A 25,908-nucleotide genomic window follows, 5' to 3' on the forward strand; every position below is an offset into this window, starting at 1 on the left:
TAGTGATTATGAGTCAATACACTGACTGTTTTTTAATATTAAACCAACCTTGCATTCTCAGAATAAACCTCATTTGGTGATTTTAGAACTATATCAACAAGGTTACAGTGTTTTCCTTGGAGACAGTAAGGGCAGACAATATTTTGTTTTCTACCATAAGCATGTATAATTTTAAAGACATGGGGGCAAATAGTTTGGTATAGACATAATAAATCATTGAGAAAAGAGTATAAGGGCTGGTTTAAATCTTACCTAGAATACTTAAAGGACAGAAAAGCAAATTTGATAACACTGACTGAATTTCATTTAATACAATATCAGAAAAATTGAAGGACTTTTTATAAGTTTACCTGTTCCGCTTCCACGTAAATGAGAGGGAATCCCATTTGTTTGGTCCAGGTATTCATCACAGCGGCTATAGGTTTACCACTGGCATTTTCTAAACTTTCCCAGAGATCCTCTAGAAGATAAATACAAACAATGAAAATCTAAAATGTTTCCATTTTTATTTTCCTAAACAAACCAGAAATTTTATATAACTCTTGACACTGCAACAATGACCAATTTTGTGGTTCTTTCAGGTTCAGGAACAGTAGGCCAAATTACGTTCCCCTTGCCTTCCCATTAAGTGAACTCTATGGTCTTATATTCTAAGATGTTCTTAATTGTTCCAATCTATTAAAAAATTACAAGTTATAAACAAAAGACAAACAGGTGAGTTCAAACAAGAAACAGAAACAAACAAATGGAAACATATTCAAGGTCACTACTAAACAATCATTCACAAACTTAAAACTATTATACCCATTCAATTAACATAAGTTAAAAAATACTCAATGCTGATGCTGTTTTTGACCCATATGGTCAAACAACTCTGGTGGTAGAATAAGCAAAACAACAATACAATGTGGTACATACTATAACAGGGGCAAGAACAGAGAAAGAAAAATCCAAAGAATAAAGGCTTCACAAGAGGTAAACTTTTGGTCTGCACCTTGAAGAGGAGTTGTTCTTTAGACAGAGGGAAAAAGGGCATTCCAGGTAGACAGAATAAAGGTACAAAGAGGAAAATAAAAAGGAATTCGCTGGCGGTCCAGTGGTTAGGCCTCTGAGCTTTCACTGCCGTGGGCCCGGCCCGGGTTCAATCCCTGGTCAGGGAACTAAGATCCCATAAGCCGTGCAGCACAGCCAAAAAAAAAAGAGTAAAGTATAAGAAATGACAGAAAATGTCAGTAACAGCAATATGTTCAATAAGCTGAAGACAGAGGCGCATGTGTGGGAGTAACAGGCCATGAGGCTAAAAAAGTAGGCAGGGGTTGAACTGTTCAAGACTGTATGGCTTACAAAGAAGTATAGACTTCATCGTGAAAGGAATGTGGCATCTCAAGTGTTTTTAATCAGTAGGGTGATGTAATTAGATATTCACTTTAGAAAGATAACCCTAGCTAGCCTCAGAGTGAGAGATGAAACTGAAGAGAGTGGGACAAGGCAAGTAGTAAATTAGTAGTGAATTCCAGGGGAGAGATCAAGAAGGCATAAATTAAGGGAGGGGCGGGGACAGTAGACAGAGAGCACTACAACTGCTACAAGAGGATAAAAACCATGGATGATATCAGAATGTATTTGAACTGCCAATTGTCTTTCATAAGTAACAAAAACAAACCAAAAAAAGTTACATGGTACACCCCATACCAGTTACACTTTGGTGAGCTTAAGTACCGCCCATGAACTAGGAGCACTGGCTTCACCTGGGAGTCTGTTAGAAATGCAGACTCTCGGGCCCCACCCCAGACCTATACTAATGACATTACACATATCTTGTTTTTTAAACTATTTTTGTTCACTAAGGAACTCAGCTTCATATTCAATCAACTATTACACCTTTATTCTTCCTTTTGACTCTAATATCTAATAGACCATCATAAAATCTTAAGAATTTACTTCATTGAAAATCTGTAGTTCCACAAGTTCACTCCTACAAATGGTTAATTTGCAGCTATTTTAATGGTCAATGGTCAACGGTCAACGAAGGGCAACAAAACCCACAAATCATCAAAAAGAACAAGCTCTGGTAAAGTAAACAGAACTTTTCAGACTCTTTTAAAGTGGCAAAACATTGAGCTGTGGAAAGCAGACTACTGGAGGATGACCAAAAGGATAATAGGTCCCAATTCATGCTGTTGATCCATGATGTAACACATCTTCAAATAAGTCGACTCTATTTCCTATCCATCACATGGAAAATTAAGTATTTAGAAAAAATAAAATGTCACTCTGGATAGTATTATGCCAACACTTTCTCTCCATTTCTATCTCAAGCTATTAAAGATTACCTGTGGCAGCATTCTTTTGTTGAAACTTGGTTAAATACATGTTCATTCCTTTCTTAAAGTCCTGAGAAAACACAATTTTTAAAATCCAGGAGAGTCAGAACTCAGAATTATAGTATATTTTGAGTACATAGTACTCAAAAACTAATTTACTCAAATTACTTGACTGTCAGATTTACTAAAACACATGTATCCCCCTAATGTCTACTACCTTCTGTTTAAAAATGCATACTCTTTGCCTTCTACTTTTGCTTTTAAGTTTTATACCAGACTTCCACCAACCCCCAAAACATATTTGCAACATCATTCATCTGAGAGACCAAAATAATCAGCATAAAAAGAAATAAAGACAAGCCAGAGTACTATCCTTATAGAGTCTAGAAAAATTACTTAGGAACTTAACCTAAATAAAATCAAACTTTTTTTTTTCATGCAAAACTCTATGGTTTCACCATAAAAGAATGGAAGATTTTTTAAATTGCTTTTTTACCTTATCCCCAATGTAGTCATGTAGCATTCGGATGACAGATGCACCTTTGCTATATGATATAGCGTCAAATATCTCGTCAACTTCAGAAGGATGGCCCACACTGACCTAGCAGACAGTGTGATTCAAGGTTATGACAGGAAGCAGACAGCCTGTAATACTGAATTACATAAAAAGCTTTCTAGGAAAACCCTTCTAAATCATAAGATACTTTTTGCCTTTAGGTGACTCATAATGTGTAATTGTTTAAAAGGGTTTAATAACTAATACTAATAAAATAGAATATATAACACAATCCCCATCATCTCTTAGGACCTGGGTTCCAATCTTGGCACTGCTTTGCTGGGAGGCAAGTCACTATTGATCTCTTTGTGGGTAGGGATATGAGGGTAAGGAAGGGAGAGATGAAAAACATTTGACTTCTTGCACTAATTGTAATGGCTTACAGTTACATAGGACCCTGGTTAAATATGTCAAAGTAGACTCTAAGTCTAGTTCTTTAGAGGCAAAATTTATACAGATAAACTAGCTGAAATAAGGACAGGCTAAGTCAAAAGAATTAAAATATTTATATAAAAACAGACGACAACAATAAAGAGTATGTTCAGAATTCTCTCTGAAACAACAGAATCACACTACCCAACAGCTATGGTTCCCCCACACTATTCAATAAAAATCTATTTAGTGAATGCTTATGGGTACAGAGCACTTGCTTCTACAAAGATCACAGATGTTTAAAAAGAAACTTAATTAGAACTTAGTACTGCTAGAATTTCAAGAATGGAAATATAAACTACAGAAGTAAATGACATCACCCATGCAATTTTCTTTGCAGAGTCCTAAGTACCTCTATAAACAAATTATATATTTTATTGAAAATGAGAGCAAAGGCCAATGACTGAAAATTATGTCTCACTTCAATAGGATGGCTGTTATCTAAAGCATCAAGCTCCTGGGCACGTGTGTAATCAGCAGAAACAAACTGAGTCCAGATATCATACTCTGGGAAGCAGTGGTCTACACACAGATATTCAATCCATGATGCGAAGCCTTCATTTAACCAAAGATGAGTCCACCATTCCTAAAAACAAAAGATGGAAATATATAAAGAGAACAAGATGCTTGTCACTCCACTAATTTAAAAAACTCATATGTCCCTTCCACTATACTCTAAAGCTCTTAATGAACTGAAATTCATTTCAAAACATTTAGTAAATAACTCACATCCCTGAACAAAAGAAATGCCAAGAAAAGCCAACCTGGTGACACTAGCAGTATCACCACTGCTAAGTAACTTTCTGGTACTAGAGGTAGAAAAGGAGGAAGAAGGAGGATGAAAAACACCCTAAATATGGAAAAGGGGAAGAGAGCGCGTAAATATAGGCAAGAGCCTACACTGTCATATAAAATTTAGTTTAATAAACAGTTCTCTTAAAAAAAACAGAAAGCTTATCAGGACCAAACAAGGAAAACTGGAAACTATTTCCATAATGACAGGGAAAAATCATTGTTGATTGAAAAGTTAAACTTTCTAGATAAACAGAAAAGCAGTACTGCTTATATAAGAATTATGTGAAATTAACAGAAATGTCATGGCAGTAAGTAGTTCAGTAACGCATGGTGTTTAAACATTTATGAAATATAAAATTCTCATCCGTTAATAAGAATTAACAGTGGAGTGGACAAAGAATATAATGGGTCACAGACAAAATCAACTTTTTGAAAAAGAAATCAACTTTTTAGAAAGAGATTTCAATCTAATTTTCATTAAAGTTGATTAAGTCTCAAAACACTTGTCAGTGGAGGAATTATGTAGCTTGGAAAGTTCTACTGGAAACAAAATCACCAGTTGCCCATGGAGGTGCAGATTCAAAGCCTTCGTTTATGGATGAGGACCTGATCCACCTTGAACAGGGAGTGTATGCCTGTGTACAGACTGGCTTGTAACAGGATAGTATAATGTCCCTTTAGAACCTTTTTATTTTTTTTATTTTTATTTTTTGAACTATATCAAGCCTAGCCTAACTCTTTTTATTTATTTATTTATTAAACTTATTTTATTTATTTATTTTTGGCTGCTTCGGGTCTTCGTTGCTGCGCGCGGGCTTTCTCTAGCTGCGGTGAGCGGGGGCTACTCTTGGTTGTGGTGCACGGGCTTCTCATTGCTGTGGCTTCTCTTGTTGCAGAGCACGGGCTCTAGGCACATGGGCTTCAGTAGTTGTGGCTCACGGGCTCTAGAGTGCAGGCTCAGTAATTGTGGTGAACGGGCTTAGTTGCTCCACGGCATGTGGGATCTTCCTGGACCAGGGCTTGAACCCATGTCCCCTGCATTGGCAGGCAGATTCTTAACCACTGCGCCACCAGGGAAGCCCCAGAACCTTTTTATTTTTAAATAGTCCTTTTCAATTTGAAAGCCAAACTGAATGTTTTTGCTATCACAGTAATAAACCCTCAATCCAATTAACTCATTAGGAAAAAAAAAAAAAAAGTTGATTAAATCTCTTATGAAAAGAAAGCAATACTATATGAATTCAGGACAAAGGACTAATGCAATGGTGAAAAACAAAAGGGCATTTTAAAATTGTGAAAAGATCAAATATTTTCAATATCAACTGATAAATGGCTGTCTATATGCTTTGTGCACTTATTTAACTAAAAGCCTCCACTGGGATAAGCTGGTACAAACCTAGTAATTTTCCAACTATCTCTAAGCCTTTGAATTTTGGTTAATGAAACAACTGACATCTAGTAACTATAAGTTGCTCCAATCCAGTAAAAAGCTGTTTAAAAGCAAAATGAGAATGCACACATTTCCCCTACTAAAATTTATTACTGGAAGTTTAAAAATAAAATCATAAAAAATAAAGTCTGCTCAACACTGAGCAAAAAAATTGTTTGGTAGCAACAAACTTGCTGCATTAGGAGAAAAGAACGTTTCTGACATATTGAATACAGGTACTAGTATACTTACTTCTGCATAAAATTATATTTCAAAATTTTTTTTTACCCCTAAGCAAAATTTTAAACATCCAAAGCAAAAAGGACAGGATTTACTTTCAAGGGCTGACTTTCTTTAGAAACTCTTTCAAATATGTAAGAGTTGCTAAATGTTTTCCTTTCTTGCTTATTTTGTGACATGTGGACTCAACTAATATCCAAATTGGGCTCTGCTCTTTGGCAGCCTAAAATGCCATCAGGGAATTTGGCTGGCTCCAGAATCTCCAGTTCTTTCTTTGCAGAGGCACTTCTAGTTCACTTATTAAACGCTGGGCTCCCAAGCTCTAACACAGTTGGCTGCTATAGATAGTACTTATTCAGAGTAAGAGGGAAAGGTCAAGACTAGAGGACAGAGATCATTCACTGCAAACATTATAATAAACAAGAACTTCAATAGGACAGTTGGAAATTTTAATATACTTCACAGTTATTCTGTTGTTTCTTTGCCTTCATTTCTGTCAAATTTCAACTTAAAATTTCAGGAAATGAAGAAAATGACCCTTAAAAACATTTCAACCTAATCAAGGATAGTTTGTCATTTATCAGGTTACTTTACAGCTAGTGAGCTACATAATATATATGACACAAGAAACTACAGTTAGTCTGAATCTCACTGCATGGAATCTCTCTACCTAAGTGGAATCTCTTCCTTTCACCCAAATTAGTATCATGACTTCCCCCGCTTGCAGGCAGTATTAAAACAGTTTAGGAAGTATTTTCTGTTGAATAAAGATTATCTACATGCTTTTTTTGATCAACAAGAATATTCTGATAAACACTTTTCAAAGTGGACCTTTTAAAATAAAGTTTTTCAATCAAAAAACTACTTTTTTGGTACAACATTCCAGCCAAACCTGAAATACTATGTAGACAAAAAAAGGTGCAGCAGGAAAAAAATAAACATATTTGAGCACTTAAAAATATTAAATACCATAGTAACAAGATTTCCAAACCATTGATGGGCGAGTTCATGTCCCACAACCAGGGCAACCCACTGGCGTGATGAAGAACAGGAGTTTTTTGGATCAATAAGCAATGCAGTCTCCCTGTGTTTAAAAAAAAATTTTTTTTTTAAGTATTACAATCAAAGCAGGCATGCAGAAGTGGGGGAGGGAGATTCAAACAGTAAATAAGATGGTCAAGTTAGGCTTTAAAGATGTCAAGAAAACATTTCCTCAGAGTACACAGGATAGAAAAAGTTCTGGGAAGATTAAAGACACCACTCCAATAGAATTCATAACAGAAGATCAAAGATGTGACACAAGTTTAATTATCAGTTTGTTTATAGGACAGCTGCCTGAAATTTCAGAAAAACTTTGTCTAAAGGATTAGGGATTATTGTGCTAGACAGAGAGAGAAGACAGTCCTTCCATTAAAAGAAGGGGAGCAGAAAGTGGGGGGAAGATGCATTCCACAGTCCTAAAAAGAACACTGAGTAGGCTGTCCAAAACTTAGCTCACTGAAGAAGGCAACTGAAAGTAGAAGACAAAAACTTGTTTACAGACATTGCTTTTAAAATTATACAACCTACATGTTTGTATTGTGGTGACAGACATGTAAAAACTTGGCCAGAAGATATTAAACCAGGGAAAGTTCTTCAAGCTGGATATATAACTATGTAACTACTAGAAGGAAGAGAAGGCACTGAAATGAGAAACTCAGCCAAAAATACATCTACAAATGCTACTAATGCCAGATGCTCACTTTAAAATCTTATACTCTCAGATAGTAGCACCAGAGGGTGTTCATCTTCATTCTTGAAATGTTCAAAGAAGTGGGGGGAGGTAGGAAAATTTATGACAGATCATAAAGCAGAAGCTACTGAACTGTACTTAGGAGTGAAGCTCTCATGAAATCAGTGATTTAAAAAGATAAGGCAGGATAATACATCATTAACATACCTATAAGTAACAAGGCCCCAGTTCTCCATGGCACCTTCATAAAATAAATATAAACATTTATTGATATTTATATATACTTCTTCTTGAAAAATCATAAAATTCAAAAAAAGTTATTACAATTCATCAATAAAATGAAATTTACTTTACCAGCTGCAAAGTCTGCAATAGCAATGAGATCAATTTTAGGTAGAGGATAAGGAACATTGAAGTAGTCCTTATAAAAAGGCAGAGTTTTAGCAGCAACCTATAAAAGTATAGACAAAAGAACCATCTGATAAATCTTACTGTCATTCATATAGAAATCCACAAAGGAATCCTGTTGCAAGCCAAATATCTCAAGTTACTAGAAACCAACCCTGGGGAGCCCCACCTCCAAACAGTGCTTTAGCCCTAAGCTTTGTATGTCAGCCAAACTTTAATCCATTTATAATTCAGTATGAAAAGTATAATTACATATTTTCCCACCCACTCTCTGGGTAAATAAATTCTACTCTAATATTTTCTTAATCATTATCTTGTAAAATGTTAATAAAACACCAAAGTCGCTAGTTCCCAGATTCTATTAAAAGTAAAACCAAAGTAGTACATGAAATTTCAGATTAAATTATAAATAATTGTACTAATAATTGATCAGAAATGTAAATTCCCCAACCTGGAGTTATGGACTGTTGGAACAATCCTCTTCAAGTACATTTACCTCTAACGCAAATTTTCCTTGCTCTGCTTTGCCAACAGGGGTGTAAACACGGACACACACACCATCTTTTGACCTTGTTTCTACAAAGTCATATTCACCCACAACAAATGCCACCAGATACGTAGACATGACAGGTGTGCGAGCAAACTTCACTTCCACTACATTTTCATCATCAGGATATGGTTTCCGATCAATTACATTCTTAAAAAAAAAAAAGGAAAATTTAACAGATTTACATTAAATACCTTAGAGCAAACACTAGCCAAAAACTCGAGGCTTTGGGGCCTTTTCTTCCCCCTTTCCAGCACTGCTTACTTCTCTATCCTAATTCATCCAGTGCTATTATGCTATCAGGATCTTTCCTATTAAGAAGGAAAGTCACCTGATAAAGCATTCACACTAAGAAACTGGAGCCTAAAGTGTTAAAACTTCCAAGGATTTGTATGAAAAAAGAAGCAACTTTTCTTGAATACCTATTAATATGCCAGATACTGGGATGTTTTAAGACCTCAATACTTTTCAAGTGAATGAAGGAAAGGAGACAACAAATATTAATGAAAATAAAATGTAATTGTGGAATCAGACATTTCAAAGGGTACAGATTTCTAGATTTAGAGCATTCTCTGTACCAAGGCTGGCTCTAAACAAATTTGTCACAAAATCTCCACTTTACCTTTGGAGTCCCCTAATTTCCCTTTGGTGTTCTCCCTCTTTTTCCTATTCAGGCTCTCAGTTTCCTCAAGGTCTCTCTATTCTTTCTTCCAAGTAAGACTTATTCAAGAATTGATCTGATAAATTCATTCATACTAAATTGTAAATGAACATTTCAGTGTAATATATTAGCTTCCTCTCTGAGAATATTTGAGAAGAGAATCTATGGAATTCTCTCCACCAATAAAGGAGGCAAAAGCCAGTTATTTTCAGGTGCAGCAGGCATTTCCAAGTTCCCTAGACTCCTATTATAAGCCACAAGCTACTCTATGTCTTAAGTAAGGCAGTCTTAGACAATACACTTCAGGTAGTGAATGCTTACTCTATTATGAATGAGGATCAACGACATCAGTGAAGGGAGCACATTCCAAGAATACAATCAGCCAAAAACCTAAATACACTTCATTATGTGGCTATATCTTTTGGCATTTAATAAGAATATCAGATTTTTTTTTCTTTCAGGTAATATTTATTAAACTCATTTCTTATTTAGATTTCCAAATTGAAGGAATTAGATGATCTTGTTAATATAGTTTATAAAGAATTTCTTCCAGGAGGGGGAAACTCCCCAAATAAGGCAATAAAGAAAAAGAAGGCTTTTCAGAAATTAAGAGAACTAACATTTGTGTTCCAATTATGTGTTAAGCACTGTGCTGGGTGGTTTCATGCTATCCCATCTAATCAGCAAACTAAATATGCTCAATGCTTATTCAAAATATGAATATACTCACAAACACAAACATACCATGTTTGATAAAGCTACTCTGTCTTTAGGAACAACCAGTGAGATATCAAAAGTTGCTTTGATGGCAGGCTCATCCCAGCAAGGAAAAGCTCTCCGGGCATCAGTAGCCTTAAGAAAAGAATATGAAATATAAAATATCACAGAATTAACCTACCAGACTATTTCATGAAATAACAGACATTTCTTTCTTTCTATCATTTGTTCATTCACTTTTTCAAATATTTATTTTCTACTCAGTGCCAGGCAACAAGCTAGGCGTTGACTACAAAGAAAACACAAGGTTTACTATCATTGCCACATCAGCAATTATCCAAGAACTAGGTCTGCTATAGAGCTTAATAATTTATAGTATTAGAATAATTGACAATTATATTTTTGTTTTTATTAAAACATTTCAATATTTCAAATTAAAGGCAAATGGCTTTATCTATAATGTCAACACAACACAGAGCACAGGAAGGTTAACAGTATACTACTGTAAGGATTCAACAATGGGAAAATATGACTGGTTGCCTCTCTAGCTTTGATTTCAGATTAAAAATAAAAATATCTTCAGAATTTTTGATGTGCTTTGTTCTTTATCTGGAATGGTAGCAATAGGAATAAAGACAGATGCTGTATCAGTTCCAAACAGGTCATTTGTTTAAAGGCACTTCCATATACAACACATAAAACTGTCACCATTTGACCTACCTTTTGAAAGAGATCTCATTCTTTCTTTAAAAATAAAAAAGAGCAAACTTGTTAAAGCAAAATAAGATTAGTGGTGCAGTAGAATATCAGTTATAAAAGAAAAAACTTTAATAAAATAGAAATAGAACCATTGACAAGATTCTGTATCTTAAAAAGTAACAAAATATGCAAAGGTAGAGGAAGCACATACTTCTGAAAAAGGATTTCTCCAAGGAAAAACATAAGATGGCTGATTGCACTCTCAAAGAAACTAAATAAATTATGAATTCTACTAAAGAATAAATAAGACTAAAGATGTTTAAAAAAAGAATAAATAAGACATTTGGAAAAGTAAGTAGAGTGTAAAGAAAGAAATGCACAGAAAAATTCAAATTAGGAGCAACAGCAGTAAATAAATGTATTTATATTAGAGGAAATTAAATGAATGACATAGATAGTAAGATTTAAGTTTCCAAAATATCCAAAGGACAAAGTGATAAAAGCAATCAAAGGTACATTTGGGGGATAGACACTAGAGCTAAATCTATTATTAAATGATGTTCCTGAAGAAGAGATCAGAACAGAAACCATGATGAAGATGCAATAGAAGAAAATACTGCTACACTGAAGAAAGCTCTGAATATGAACATCAATAGGGTTCACCAATTATTAAAAGTTAATGAAAAGTGAACACCTGGTGAAAATTTTTAATTTTTACGTACAAAGAAATAATTTAACAAGCAATCAGGAAGAAAATAAAACAAAATTTTAAAATGTGTTACCCTACAAAGGGAGAAGAAACATTCTAGTCTGACTCCTCCCCCTCGACAAAATGAGACATGAAAGACTTTAGAACAATATTTATGCACCTTTGAAAGAGAAAAATTGTAAGCCAATTGTACCACTCTTATCACTGAAGAAGTTGGGCTTATTACTCGCTGTAGCAAGGGAAAAACTCACATCAAAAGAAACCATGGGGTATCTCAGTAAGAGTCTAAGAAAGAAACAATTATGTGATTTTGGATTTGGCTGAATGATTTGGAGGAGGATTTAAGAAGAAAGGATTCATTCTAAGTTGGGTGCTATCAGAAAGTGGAGGCAATTTTATGAGTGGGTATCTCAATAACTGTTATTTATCTATGGAGAGGGCAGACTACATCAATCCTAAAACTGCAACTGGTAAAGAAGCAGCAGTCACTCATTTTAACCAAGAGAGAGAGTTGTTTGTCTTTTGTGATTAACAAAGTGAACTTGTTTTTGCCTATGCTTGGATGAAATTATGAACTGCCCTTGTTTTGTCTCACTTTATCATGGTCGCGGAGTAACCTTGTCTGAGGTTGGCATTCTATGATACTGTTTATGTCCAACAGGAAAACAACATGGACTAGCTTTCAGTGCTAGGACAACTTCTGGATGTCAGGGGCTGCTCTTTTTTTCTTTTTCCCCCCAACAAATCTCTTACATGCTCAGTAAAACTGGTCATGTATAAAGGCAAATGAAAGATTTTCAGATATGCAAAGACTCAGGAAGTATACCACTCACATACCCTCTCTTAAAAAAAAATCATTTGGAGACACACTCCAGCCAACCATTCCAGGATGAAGAAGTGCTCAAAAGGGCTAGAGATAAGCACTGGAATCACACTCACACTCATACACACACACATACAGGTAACAAAATTATATTTAAATAGATAGGTCTATATCTATATATATCCATATGTAACTATATATACAGACATACAGGTAACAAAATTTAAATACCTGGATTGCTTTTATACTTTGTACCTCTTTTTGTACCTGTGGCTCTTCCTACTAAATTAATAGTGGTACTGTTATAAATAAAATCATTCCCCAGCCCACACCCCTAATTCTCTCTCATATAACAGAGATAACTGGCTGAATATAAAATAAAAATTCCAAAATCAATAATACAATTATGGCCAAAGGCACCTAAGCCTCAAATAATCACGCAAATAATAGAATTAGACCTTTGTCAGAATGTCTAATTTAAGATCATAATATATTAAAGAATACCATACCTCAAACTGTGTGACAGCAGCATAGCGCACCTCTCCAGAAGGGGTAGTATATTTACTTCTATAGAAACCTTTCATTTTATCATTCAGCTCTCCAACAAAATCTATCTTTAAAGTTCCTGTACCTGTGATTGAAGATAAATGAAAACATTTTCAGGGAGATATTAAGTACAAGTTATCAAAAGTGTGTCCCTAAAACACTAATTCAGCTGGCTATTGACAATGTTCAAATCATTCCTTCCTTTCTCAAATACTCCTCCTGGCAATGGAGAGAATACAGTATTTACTAAAGTAAATGGCAGACTAATCCGAAAGTAAACCTTAAAATCATGTTTAGGATGACTGCTTAGAAAGTTCTTTAATTTTACTAACTTAGTCTCAAATGACCAATACATGAAGATAAAAGCAGGAAAAGAAATGAACATTTATTATTAAATGTATGACAAGCTATTGTGCATTGGTGCTTTAAAAATATTTAGTTGGGTAGGTATTGTCTCCATTTTTTCAGATGAAGAAACTGAGCCTGAAAAGTTAAATAACTTGCCCAAGGTCACACCATTAGTAAGTAGCAAGAATAAGATTAAAAACTTAGGTCTGTTTAATCCAAAGTTCATGCTCTCTACCAATTATACCATGTAAATTGGTCCTTTTAGATGACTTCATGCCAATTATTCTATTATTAAGACAAGACACAGATGTTCAATCCAAATGGAACACTGATTCCATACATTTGTAAGGAACTACAGAGAAGACCAATGATTTGATCAGCAACAGGGCATCAAACAAACTTTTACAGTTACCTCAATCATTTGAAATCTAATAATATTAAAGAAATAAATTTTAATCAATAATTATTAAATGCAAATAAAAATGCAATCTGAATACATATACTATTGTTATATAAGAGCAAAATCAATTTAGACAAAATGGGAGTTTCTATTTTGTTTTGTTTTTTACTGAAGTGTAGTTGATTTACAATGTTGTGGCAACCTCTGCTGTACAGCAAAGTGACTCAGTTATACACAGAGAAGTTCTTTTTTTTATATAAAATGTGAGTTTTGGACTTCCCTGGTGGTGCAGTGGTTAAGAATCCGCCTGCCAATGCAGGGGACACGGGTTTGAGCCCTGATCCAGGAAGATCCCACATGCCATGGAGCAACTAAGCCCGTGCGCCACAACTACTGAGCCTGCGCCCTAGAGCCTGCAAGCTACAACGACTGAGCCCATGTGCCTAGAGCCCATGCTCTGCAACAAGAGAAGCCACCGCAATGAGAAGCCCACGCACCATAACGAAGAGTAGCCCCCGCTCACCACAACCAGAGAAAGCCCGCACACAGCAATGAAGACCCAACGCAGCCAAAAATCAAATACATAAATTTAAAAAAAGAAAAAAGAAAGAGAAGAAAATGTGAGTTTTTATGAGTATACATACAGTTGACCCTTGAATAATGCAGAGGTTAATCCACCTATTACTATACAGGGCCCTCCATATCCACAGTTCCTCCACATCTCCTAATTCAACCATCTTTGGACTGTGTGGTACAGTATTTACTACTGAAAAATATCTGAGTATAAACAGACCCGTGCAGCTCAAACCTGTGTTGTTCAAGCATCAACTATGCTCTTTCGCTAACAGAAAAAAGATTATCACTATTATCTAGTAGTCGTCTACTAAATTCAGATGCATGACAAAACAATAATCCCATTCTACATTTTACAAATCCAGTCACAAAAAAAAAACCCCAAAATGTTGACTTTGTAATAGATCCCTTTAAAGTGTCTATTTATAAAAGAATCTAGAGCATGGGAATCTAACAAGTCAGATACAGTATGACTATAAAGTAATTAGCCACTTATATCAAAACTTTTATATCCTAATGTTTCAAACTGTCATTTTGGAATGCTGTAGAGCAATGACACTGACATTGTTCGAAATGTTCTTGACTCTCTCTCTGACATATCCTTTTGGATGTTCTCAAAGTCATGTCTTCACCTTCCAAAACTGAACTTGCTTTTTGGAAAGGTCCTAGTCATGAAGAGTTCAAGTCTACAGAATATGTGAGTGACAAATTGCAATCTATTTCTAGACAAAACACTAATTGTGTCTAAGAAATAATTAAACTGATTTTCTTATGTGCCTCAAACTGGCTCTGAAAATAATTTCAAGTGAAAATTTCAGAACTTTGCAGCAAAGTCACCACTAAAGAAAGTACCACATTCTTAAATTAATCGTGCTGGGAAAATAAAACAAAACAACTCAATTGAAGGTCCAATGAATAGACATTTGTGATAGTTTTTTTTTTTTTTAAACCAGACATTCTGTCTGAAGGGGTCAATAAATGCTTTTTTCTTTTTTTCTTTATATTTATTTATTTTATTTATTACTTATTTTGGCTGTGCCAGGTCTTAGTTGCGGCATGCGAACTCTTAGTTGCGGCATGCTTGTGGGATCTAGTTCCCCCACCAGGAATCAAACCCAGACCCCCTGCATTGGGAGCACAGAGTCTTACCCACTGGACCACCAAGGAAGTCCCAATACTTTTTACTTTTAAAGAGAACGATAGATTACTGGGACGGTAAATAAGAATACAGTAAAAGAATCTGAAAGAATTCTAAATGATTGATACTAAAGAATTTAGCTATAAATAATAAAAAATTTCTATTTTCATTAGGAATTCACTGATTTTTTTTTTAATATTTATTTATTTTCTTTATATTTTTGGCTACGTCAGGTCTTCGCTGCGGCGCTCGGGCTTCTCTCCAGTTGCTGCATGCAGGCTTCTCTTTAGATGTGGTGTGCAGGCTCCAGAGAGCATGCAGGCTCTGTAGCTTGTGGCATGCGGGCTCTCTCCTTGATGTGCGCGGGTTCAGTAGTGTGATAAGCGGGCTTAGTTGCCCCGCAGCATGTGGGATCTTAGTTCCCCGACCAGGGATCGAACCTGCGAACCCTGCATTGGAAGGCAGATTCTTTACCACTGGACCACCGGGGAAGTCCCTCACTGATTTTTTTTTTTAAAAGCAGATGTGTTCACATTAATAAAGTTTACAAGGAATATCTATTAGATTACAAAAACCCCTTTAAAGATAACTGTTTGATGGAACTTTATGTTACAATTCCATAAATGGAATTGGCCAGTCTGTTTTCCCTAAGTCAGCTGTTAAGATGTCTTTTATATAACTCATATTCCACAGTAAATCTACTTTTGACTTTTCCTATTTGGAATAAAAGTGGATTTAAAACTCAAAACTAAATAAGAAAGGCTGCTTACACTTTTACTTGGTTTTAAATCTCCAAGGTCATCATACTATATAGCAAGATATTGACAGTGACCACTTCCAAAAAGTGGCATACTAAACAAAATATAAATTATTGGGAAGGGCTATTACCTGAAATTCAAACAAAACACAAGTTTAAGTTTTTTTAATATATTAATAAATTTAGTGTCACATTATACAATACTAATTACAAAGTATCTGCTATTGATATAGTAGAATTTTCGGGCAAGAACAGGAGGAAAAAGGACTTCATGATAAATTTCATTTATGAAATTTATACCATATTGACAAACCAATTGCCAGAAAGTCTCATTTTATACCTATTTTCACACATAATTGACACTGCTTCCTCAAATTAGATACCTTATTTGAATATCCAATGTACGCAATATTTACCTGCTTGGGGTACTAAGCCTCTTAAAATATACAGTAAGCTCATTTATTAATTAAACAACTGAAAAATTAGGACCTCCTCCAAAAACCTAATTTGTTTATTAAAGCTTAGGAGAGTATAATGATTGTTGTAAAACCTGAAGTAATAAAATTATTAAAAATTAAATTATTAAAAATTTAATGAGCCTACCAAACACTATGAAATTTAAGACAGATTACTCTATATAAAGAGAAAATAAAGGCCTCTGCCTTTCTGTCACCATTTCTTATGATCCTGTTTTCCACTCTTCAAAATGTTAACATCTTCTAGTGTTTCTCCAGATAAACGTCACTCTACAGGATCCTTAACCATCGATTCTGAGGTTGTTAGGCCTTACAGTGATCATGGTAAGTTGACCACTATTCTAGAATGGTGCCAATTTCAGAAAAGAAGATATTTTACTTAGCTATATAATATTTGGCATGACTGTTAAGTTTGAAGAGGTTAAACACAAAGGTTACTAATATCCTCCTGATATATGTTCAATATTTACTCCATTACCAGAAGAGAGACCACTTAAAATTTGAAAAAATAAGGACTTTATTCTTAAAGCAAAGAATGATTGGGTAACTTTGACCCAGAGAATCTTGGGAAAATGTGAAAGCCAGTGATTTTTTTGAACAGATATTTATAGATATTCAATAATTTAATATAGTCACATCTGCAAATAAGATTTTTTAATTCTAATATTTGTATCAATTACTTATGTATATCATTATATTAGCTAAAAATCTCTAAAACTCTGTCAAATGATAGTATACTAATGGTCATAACCTTCACTGACTTGTTCCTGCTTTTATTAGAAATGACTTAATTTACCATGTCTACTGTAAACAGTCCTTATCAAGAATGATGCAGCTCTTATATACTGATAATAAATGAACTCATATATATAAGGGGAAAAGAAGAAGGGTACAGAATATGTATGACATGCTAACTTCTGTGTTCTTAAATGGTACATACATAAATGCTTATAAAAGCACGGAACAGTTTTGAAAGGATACATAGGAAACTTATCACTTCTGAGAAGTGGAGCTGAGAGAGGAAGACAGGATAGAATGACAAACAAATTATCACTATATATCATTTGAATTTCAAACCATGTCCATGTATTACATTTTTTAATATTTAATTTAAAAAATAAAAAGAGCATAATGTGGTGGTTAGAAGTGCAAAGTTTTTAGTTAAACTGCTGGTGTTCAAATTCAGACTCCGCCTGAGTTTATTTAACTTAAATAACTTGCCCAAGGTCAATAGCTACTAAGTCATTTTTATTTCATTAATTCCTGCTCTTAAATCTTTATCTCTTCTACTTTCTTCAAGCTACCTATTCTTTTTGTCTAATTTTGATCTTGATGCTTACTTAGCTAATTAATTTTCAGTCTTCCTTCTTAGCTAAATATACTCTCTGAGAATGTTTTACCTGCATCCCACATGCTTTGTAAGTAGTAATTTCATTATTCAGTTCTAAATATTTTCTAATTTCCCTAACAAATATTCTTTGACTCATTAATTTTCAAAGGTATCATTTTTCCAAAGAAGGAATTTTTTTGTTTCTCTTTTGCAACTAACTTTTTTATCTTTTCAGTGTGAACATAGAATATAGTCTGTAATGATACAGATTTTAAATTTTTTTAAAAGTTCATGTTATTTCTATCAAAATAATATTTCATAGTTTAAAACCTCATATAGTTCTACAGGCTTACATATATAAGCTGCAGGCACCTGCCCAATGCCACTTACTCCCTACACTTGCCTCAGTAGCAACTCTGTGATTTCTAAATACCTTGCTTATTTAGCTATTTTTTCATTTTACAATTTTACACACTCTTTTCTTCTTACTATAAAAAGTGAAGTGGGGCTTCCCTGGTGGTGCAGTGGCTACAAATCCACCTGCCAATGCAGGGGACACGGGTTCGAGCCCTGGTCTGGGAGGATCCCACATGCTGCGGAGCAACTAAGTCCGTGCACCACAACTACTGAGACTGTGCTCTAGAACCCACGAGCCACAACTACTGAAGCCCACACATCTAGAGCCCATGCTCCGCAACAAGAGAAGCCACCGCAATGAGAAGCCCGCGCACTGCAACGAAGAGTAGCCCTCGCTCGCCGCAACTAGAGAAAGCCCGCGTGCAGCAACGAAGACCCAACACAGCCAAAAATAAAATAAATAATAAAAATAAATACATTTTTTAAAAAAAAAGTGAAGTGTAGCGAAACTACATCTCCACTCCTACATCTTTTACAAAGAATTAAATTTTCTGTAACCTTCCAAATCTGCAAATATTTTATTCTCTTTAACTTCACAGTTTGGCTAAGCACAGAAATCTAGATTGAAAATCAGATTCACTCATAATTTTGAAGGAACGGCCATACTAGAGTCTAGTTTCCACTGTTCCTGATGGTAAACCTACTGCTATTCTGATTCCTGAACTTTGAAGGTAATCTGTCAGTCTTCCTTCCTTCCTCCCAAGTCCCTCACCTCGGGTAGAAACTCTTTGAGAGTCTGACTTTACCCCTGAAAGTTCTAAAATTTCCTGTGATGTGGAACTTTTTACATTTGAGTCAGTCCCTCTCAGTAGTGTATTTTTTTCAAACCTAAGGCTCCTGCCCCATCCGTTCAGAGAAATGTTCATGTTTTGTGTCTTTCATCATTTCCCCTTACCATCTTCTCTGTCCTCTCTTTCACTAGATGGATGCCCAGTCCTGCTAGATTGGTCCTCCAATTTTCCTAATTGGAAGATGCCTCTATTTCATCTTCTACAACTTCTTTTGGTTTTTTACTTCTAATGTATTAAAATTTCCAAAAGTTTTCTTACTCTATTCCATACTGTCCTTATTTAATGAATGTAATATTAATAATACTTCTAAGGATATTAATCTGTTTGGGTTTTTTGAGGCTTTCTTTTCATTTGTCTTTGCTTCTTCCAAGTTCCTATATTTCTCTTATACTTATTGTTTTGCTTTTTGCTTTATGTTTCATATTAGAAGTTTTATCAAATGTCTGGTAATTGTTGTGACTTTGGGCTTGGCCATGCTATTTGCTTTGGCCAATGAAATGTGAATGGACATCACCATCCACGCAGAAGCTTTAAATGTGTCTTTGTGGTTTGGCCCTGTCCCCATCCCTGAGCTTCTGCCTTCTGCCATGTGAGAGAACAGCATGCTGCAGATAGTAGCTACTCACTACAGAGCCTGGAATGAGCAGACTTGTGAGCTTAGTGGTGCTCAGTAAAGTTGGCAATATGGCTGCAGATGATCAGCAGTCCTCAGGACCATGTGTAAACAAGAAATATTTGTTGCAAGCCACTGACATTTGTGATCCCATCTGTGGGTTAAAATGTACACATACACTTATGGAATATTTCTAGAAAGAAATAGAATATTTCTGGAAGGATTAGTAGACAATGGAAGTAGAAGGGGTCAAAGAGAGGGAATCTCAATTTTCAGGTTATATTCTTCAGTATCTTTTAATACATTTTCATGGCAAGCATTTGTTTTTATAATAATTTCACACAAAAATAATCTTAGTTAGAAAAAGACAAAATGAAAGGTCTTTTAAGAGTATCAAAATAAAAGACAAAATTTCTCCAATTTAAAATTTTTCTTAAAATACTTTTATATTAAGGGAATATATTCTCAATATAAAAATTATGGAAACCAGAGAAAGGTATGACTAAGAATAAAAATCATCAATTATGTCAACAACCAGACATATAATTTCATTTGTACCATTTCAGAGATCTGATTCATCACCTTGTATATGTAATTTTGTATTCTGCTTTTCAATTTTACATTATAATAAGTACTTTACAGTGTTAAGAATTCACAAACCTCACTTTTAATTGCTATATATATTCCACCATACATATATGTCATAATTAGCTTAATCATTCCCTTAGTGTTGGACAAATGTATTAATTCTTATTTTTTACTACCTTAGGTAACGTCTCAATAGACATTTCTAGGCATAAAGTATCTCCTGTATTTATGACTTTTCTTTAGGATATATTCCTATTACCAGAATTGCTGGGTCAAAGACATGAACATGTTTAGGCTCTTAATACATACTGCCAGACCGCATGGATTTACATTCTTACCAGTAATATGAGGCAGTCACATCATTGAGAATCATTTTTTTACTTCAGCTTATATGACAGGCAAAAACTGATATATCAGTAGCTGTTGTTTTAATATTTCTCATTACTAGGAGGGCAAATATCTTTTCACATATTTATTATTTATTTGCATTTTCTTTCATACAAATTATCTGTGGCTTTTCATTTGCTCACTAATCAAAGTCTTAGTGCTTTACCAATTGATTTGTATATAATTTCTTCCATTATATTAAGCTCAGAACATCTAGTTTCTTTGTGCTTTTATATAGCACATGTAGTAACATATCAACGAATCTTTCCATCCATGCCCTCACTAGCATAATAGCTCTCTAATTTCTGGTTGTATCTCAGAATCATCTGTGGGACATTCATCTCAGAGATTTGGATTCAATTAGTAGAAGATGGAGCTAGGTAGATACATCTTTAAAAAACTGAAAAGGTGAAAACAATGCATTATGTTCTATGTTTTTTATTTTTTCTGGTGGCCCAAAAGTTGAAGTGCACCTGACTCTGTCTAAAGCTCTGTCTTAATACTTAATCTCCTTAAAACAATGAGTTAAAAAAAAAAAGGGCATACGATAAATTTTTCTGGAAGATGTCACTATTCATAACAGGATTTTACGAAAGCCATTTCTCCTACCTGGTTGGAGAGTACTAGGAAAAGACAAGGTGACTTTTTCATCTTCATTTTGATAGTTAAATCCTGTAGCATGTATTTCTGGAATGGAAAAAAAAAATTACTTCACAAATCTGACTGGACTGATAAGACCAAATCCAGATGGCAGCAATTAACATTTTCAAGAGCAAAATCTCTACTAAAACTAAATATTCTTAATTTAATAAATTAAGTTCCTATTAACAAGAGTATCATTTCAAAGTAACCTGTTTTAGGCTATGTAACCTAAGTTAAATATGCTCCTTAGAAACAATTACACATCCTATATTAATTCACAAAACTTTTATGATATAAGGGAAATAGGGCTGCTATAAATATGAAAAGGTTTTCTACCGGATTCCCAGACACGTTTCATTCTCATCTTTGTGTGACTATGATACTGCTTTATATGTTGCAGTCTTACTCATGAGCATTTGAAATACTGAGCAGATTGCTAAGATTTCGGTGTTAAAGATATATCAGTGAAAGTTCTGTCCCCCACCCAAACATAGGTAACAATTCCAACAAGATATAAATCATATTTCCAGTGAAATTCTTTGTTGTTACATTTTACAGAAATAAAGAAGGTGAAAGCAGGTGTGTGGATTAAATTAAGACTTTGATTTATTCCCTACCAGGAGTGAGAAGAGTCTGCTTGTTTAACTGATACTTCAGAATGCTTAGTTGACACTTTAGGAAAAGAGCTAAGTAGATCAACTCCCAACCACATCATATCCCCATTCCAAAAGAAAAACTGCCCAAAGAGTTAGCCTTAATAAGCACTTGAAAAGATGTTCAACATCTTTAACCATCAGGGAAATGCAAATCAAAACCACAATGAGATACCACTTAACACCCACTAGGATGACTATAACCAAAAAGATAGACAATAATAAGGTTTAAGGGAGGATGCAGAGAATTTGGAACCCTCATACATTGCTGATAGGAATGCAAAAATGTTTCCAAATGCTATGAGAGGGACTTCCCTGCTAGCGTAGTGGTTAAGAATCCGCCTGTCAATGCAGGGGACACGGGTTTGATCCCTGGTCCGGGAAGATCCCACATGCCATGGAGCAACTAAGCCCGTGAGCCACAACTACTGAGCCCGTGGACCTAGAGCCCGTGCTCCACAACAAGAGAAGCCACCGCAAGGAGAAGTCCGCACACTGCAACAAAGAGTAGCCCCCACTCGCTGCAACTAGAGAAAGCCCACACGCAGTGACAAAGACCCAGCGCAGCCAAAAAAACAAACAAACAAAAACAAATGCTATGGGAAACAGTCTGGCAGTTCCTCAAAAGATTAAATACAGAGTTACCATATAACCCAGAAATCCCACTCTTAGATTATATCCAAGAGAAATGAATACATATGTCCATACAAAAATTTATACACAAATGATCTTAGTAGCCAAAAAGTAGGAACAACCCAAATGTCCAACAATTGATGGACAGATAAAATGTGATATACAATGGAATATTATGCTACAACAAAAAGAAACGAAGTGCTGATATATGCTACAATATGGATATGCCTTGAAAATATTATGCTGAGTGAAAGAAACCAGACACAAAAGGCCACATGTTTATATGAAATGTCCAGAATAGGCAAATCCATAGAGACAGAAAGTAGACTAGCCGTTGCCTAGGGCTGGAAGGTCATGCAGAAATGCGAAGTGACTGCTCATGGGTACTTTCCTTTTGGGATGATGAAAATGTTCTAAGGGACTATCCTGGTGGTCCAGTGGTTGAGAATCCGCCTTCCAATGCAGGGACGCAGGTTCAATCCCTGGTCGGGAACTAAGATCCCACATGCCGCGGGGCAACTAAGCCCATGCGCTGCAACTGCTGAGCCAGTGCACCTCAACTAGAGAGCCTGCATGCCACAAAATACAGAGCCCACGTGCCACAACTACAGAGCGCACGCACTCTGGAGCCTGCACACCACAACTAGAGAGAAGCCCTCGTGCCGCAACTAGAGAGAAGCCCGCATGCCGCAACGAAGAGCCCACATGCCGCAATTAAGACCCGAAGCAGCCAAATAAATAAATAAATTTTTTTTAAAAAAAGGGGAAGAAAATGCTCTAATTGATTCTGACGATGGTTGCACAACTCTGTGAATATATTAAAAACCACTGAATTGAACTGTATGGTGTGTGAATTATATCTCAATAAGCTATTATTAAAAGAGAGGTAGCCTTACCAGTCACAGGCTTAAGTTTGATATGGGTAACAGTGATTCAAATTTTTTTTTTTTTTTTTTTTTTAGTATAACACACACACAAGGTTTTAATTTATTTATTTTTATTTATTTATGGCTGTGTTGGGTCTTCGTTTCTGTGCGAGGGCTTTCTCCAGTTGTGGTAAGCCGGGGCCACTCTTCATCGCGGTGCGCGGGCCTCTCACTATCGCGGCCTCTCTTGTTGCGGAGCGCAGGCTCCAGACGCGCAGGCTCAGTAATTGTGGCTCACGGGCCCAGTTGCTCCGCGGCATGTGGGATCCTCCCAGACCAGGGCTCGAACCCGCGTCCCCTGCATTGGCAGGCAGACTCTCAACCACTGCGCCACCAGGGAAGCCCCCGTGATTCAAATTTAATAACATTCCATGAACCAGGCAAGATGCCCACAATTCACTTTTTTTTTTCAAATGAGTCACCCAAAGATTAAATTTCCAATGTTTCTTTTTTTTTTTTTTTAATATTTATTTATTTATTTAGGTTGCGCTGGGTCTTAGTTGTGGCATGCAGGATCTAGTTCCCTGACCAGGGATCAAACCCAGGCCCCCTGCACTGAGAGCATGGAGTCTTACCCACTGGACCACAAGGGAAATCCCTCCAATATTTCTAATACGATGGTTCAAACATGTCTTTATAAAGCCAAAATCTTTACAAAACCAATAAGAAACTATAACTTCAGTTTTTAAAAGAACTTTAATCAATTATTCCTCATTTTACAGATGAAAATGAGGCATATAAAGTTAATGATTCACCTAAGGTCACAGAGCTGGACTAGAACTCAGTTCCCTTCCTATTCCTGTTGCCAAAATTCTTTCTGCTATCATAAGCTAGCTCCTAAATTTGAACAGAAACTCAAGACTTGGTATATATATATAATATTAATGAAATCTCTACTGAAACAATGACTTTTGCTGGCAAAAATCTGAGATTTGCTCTAACTTGATCCCCAAGAATAGAATCTTACTTTGCCTACAGGGAAGCTAAGAAGCACTTCAAGGCTTAAGAATGTACCTTTCTAACTAATATATGAAGTAGCATTATGGTACCTCTGAGGTACTATGATCAAAGACCATCTCCATAAAAGTTTACTAAAGCTAACTTGTTTTTATAGATGCACAAAAAAGCTTCAAAATGGTAAGAAATGAAGCTAGAAAAACAAAAGAATAGCAGTTTTTAAATTTAAATAATCAAGTACTGTATTGTTAGATTACATTCTACAAAATATGCTTCCAAATGTACATATCAACTATACATGTGTACCAAAAAAAGAGCAAAATTTCTGCCAAAATTCTTTTAGTAAAAAGGGAGTAGCCATATATTTGAATTCTTTAAAAGTCTATTGTATTACGGGATACTCTTCCAATTACTTTATATTGGACAACATACTACTTGGCAAATGTACATTAGAGTTTGAAATAACCTCGGTCAATTGTAGTTTTGTATATTCTGTATATGACACCACCATTTATCCAGTGGCTCAAGTCAAAAATACGAAATGATCCTAACTGCCTCCCCTCCATGTCTGCCTGTCTCTTACACCATACATCCAACAAGCAAATTCAACACCCTTAATTCCAGACTTTTCAATGTCTCCACCACTACAGCCCAGTCCAAAGTACCATTATTTTCTCTCCTAGACCACTACAAATAGCCTCTTAACATTGTTGACCAGGGGATTTTTGCAGAAACTGTGGCCAGCAATTTGTTACATAAGGGAATATTGAAACACCCAAGTTTGAGTAAATATCAACAACTTTTTTTGCACGTAATGTACTTATTTGAAACTTTGTACATGTCTTACTAAAGCATTCTAATATTTTGTTAGAGTGTGATACGCAGTACAGCAGGCACCTCTGTGCAGGGGAACAGAACATCTATTACAAATATACTGTGTTTCACTATGCTTTCCCCTGGAAGAGCAGACTCTACGCTTTCTGGCAGCATTTTTTTTTTTAGTCCTGTGTATATTATTTCCTCTAGCATATATTATTTTATTTTACCTGAGAGTCGACAAGGTGGACCTTTGCGAAACGCCACAAGAAGGACCAGGTTCGGGACTACCACTACACTTACCAGAATGGTCAGTTACCCATTCTCTAGTTACTGCTAAGAAAAATTGCTTGTAAGTCATTTTATTCTGTGCATTAAGGTTACAGTAAAATTTTAAATGCATTGAATAAACCTCAATTACTCAAATAGAAATTTACTTTCTTATACCATTTTCAAGTTTTCTGGAAGATACTGAAGTTTGCCAGATATTGATCAGACTGATCAACTCCTTTCATATATTTATTATACTCTAATACAGGGGTGCCCAACCCCCAGGCCACGGACCGGTAGTGGTCCGTGGCCTGTCAGGAACCGGGCCGCACAGCAGTAGGTGAGCGGCGGGAGAGCGAGCAAAGCTTCATCTGCCGCTCCCCATCGCTCGCATTACCACCTAAACCATCCCCCCGCCATCCGTGGAAAAACTGTCTTCCACAAAACCAGTCCCTGTTGCTAAAAAGGTTGGGGACAGCTGCTCTACTATATAAGTGGGCTTAGTTATCTGACGGCCAGTCCTCCTGTCTTCCTTCCTGTAGATGTTATGGATCCATGCTATGGAGAGGCTATGG

At 35.6% G+C, this 25,908-nt stretch overlaps 1 protein-coding gene across 3 annotated transcripts in view; it reads right to left on the reverse strand.

Moving 5' to 3' along the window:
- Positions 1-25,908, reverse strand: part of NPEPPS (aminopeptidase puromycin sensitive) — a 104,298-nt gene that overhangs the window by 21,163 nt on the left and 57,227 nt on the right. For all 3 annotated transcript variants that reach the window (XM_082442333.1, XM_082442334.1, XM_082442335.1), the window contains 11 exons: positions 21,046-21,123; positions 12,582-12,703; positions 9,869-9,976; positions 8,413-8,613; positions 7,863-7,959; positions 7,716-7,749; positions 6,746-6,860; positions 3,734-3,898; positions 2,821-2,925; positions 2,334-2,394; positions 351-460 (listed from right to left, as the gene is read on the reverse strand). In XM_082442333.1, the coding sequence (XP_082298459.1) occupies positions 351-460; positions 2,334-2,394; positions 2,821-2,925; positions 3,734-3,898; positions 6,746-6,860; positions 7,716-7,749; positions 7,863-7,959; positions 8,413-8,613; positions 9,869-9,976; positions 12,582-12,703; positions 21,046-21,123 (1,196 nt within the window). The remainder of the gene's footprint in view (positions 1-350; positions 461-2,333; positions 2,395-2,820; positions 2,926-3,733; positions 3,899-6,745; positions 6,861-7,715; positions 7,750-7,862; positions 7,960-8,412; positions 8,614-9,868; positions 9,977-12,581; positions 12,704-21,045; positions 21,124-25,908) is intronic.

This window comes from Balaenoptera physalus (assembly GCF_965194825.1).
Source record: "Balaenoptera physalus genome assembly, chromosome: 20".
Taxonomy (NCBI): Eukaryota; Metazoa; Chordata; class Mammalia; order Artiodactyla; family Balaenopteridae; genus Balaenoptera; species Balaenoptera physalus.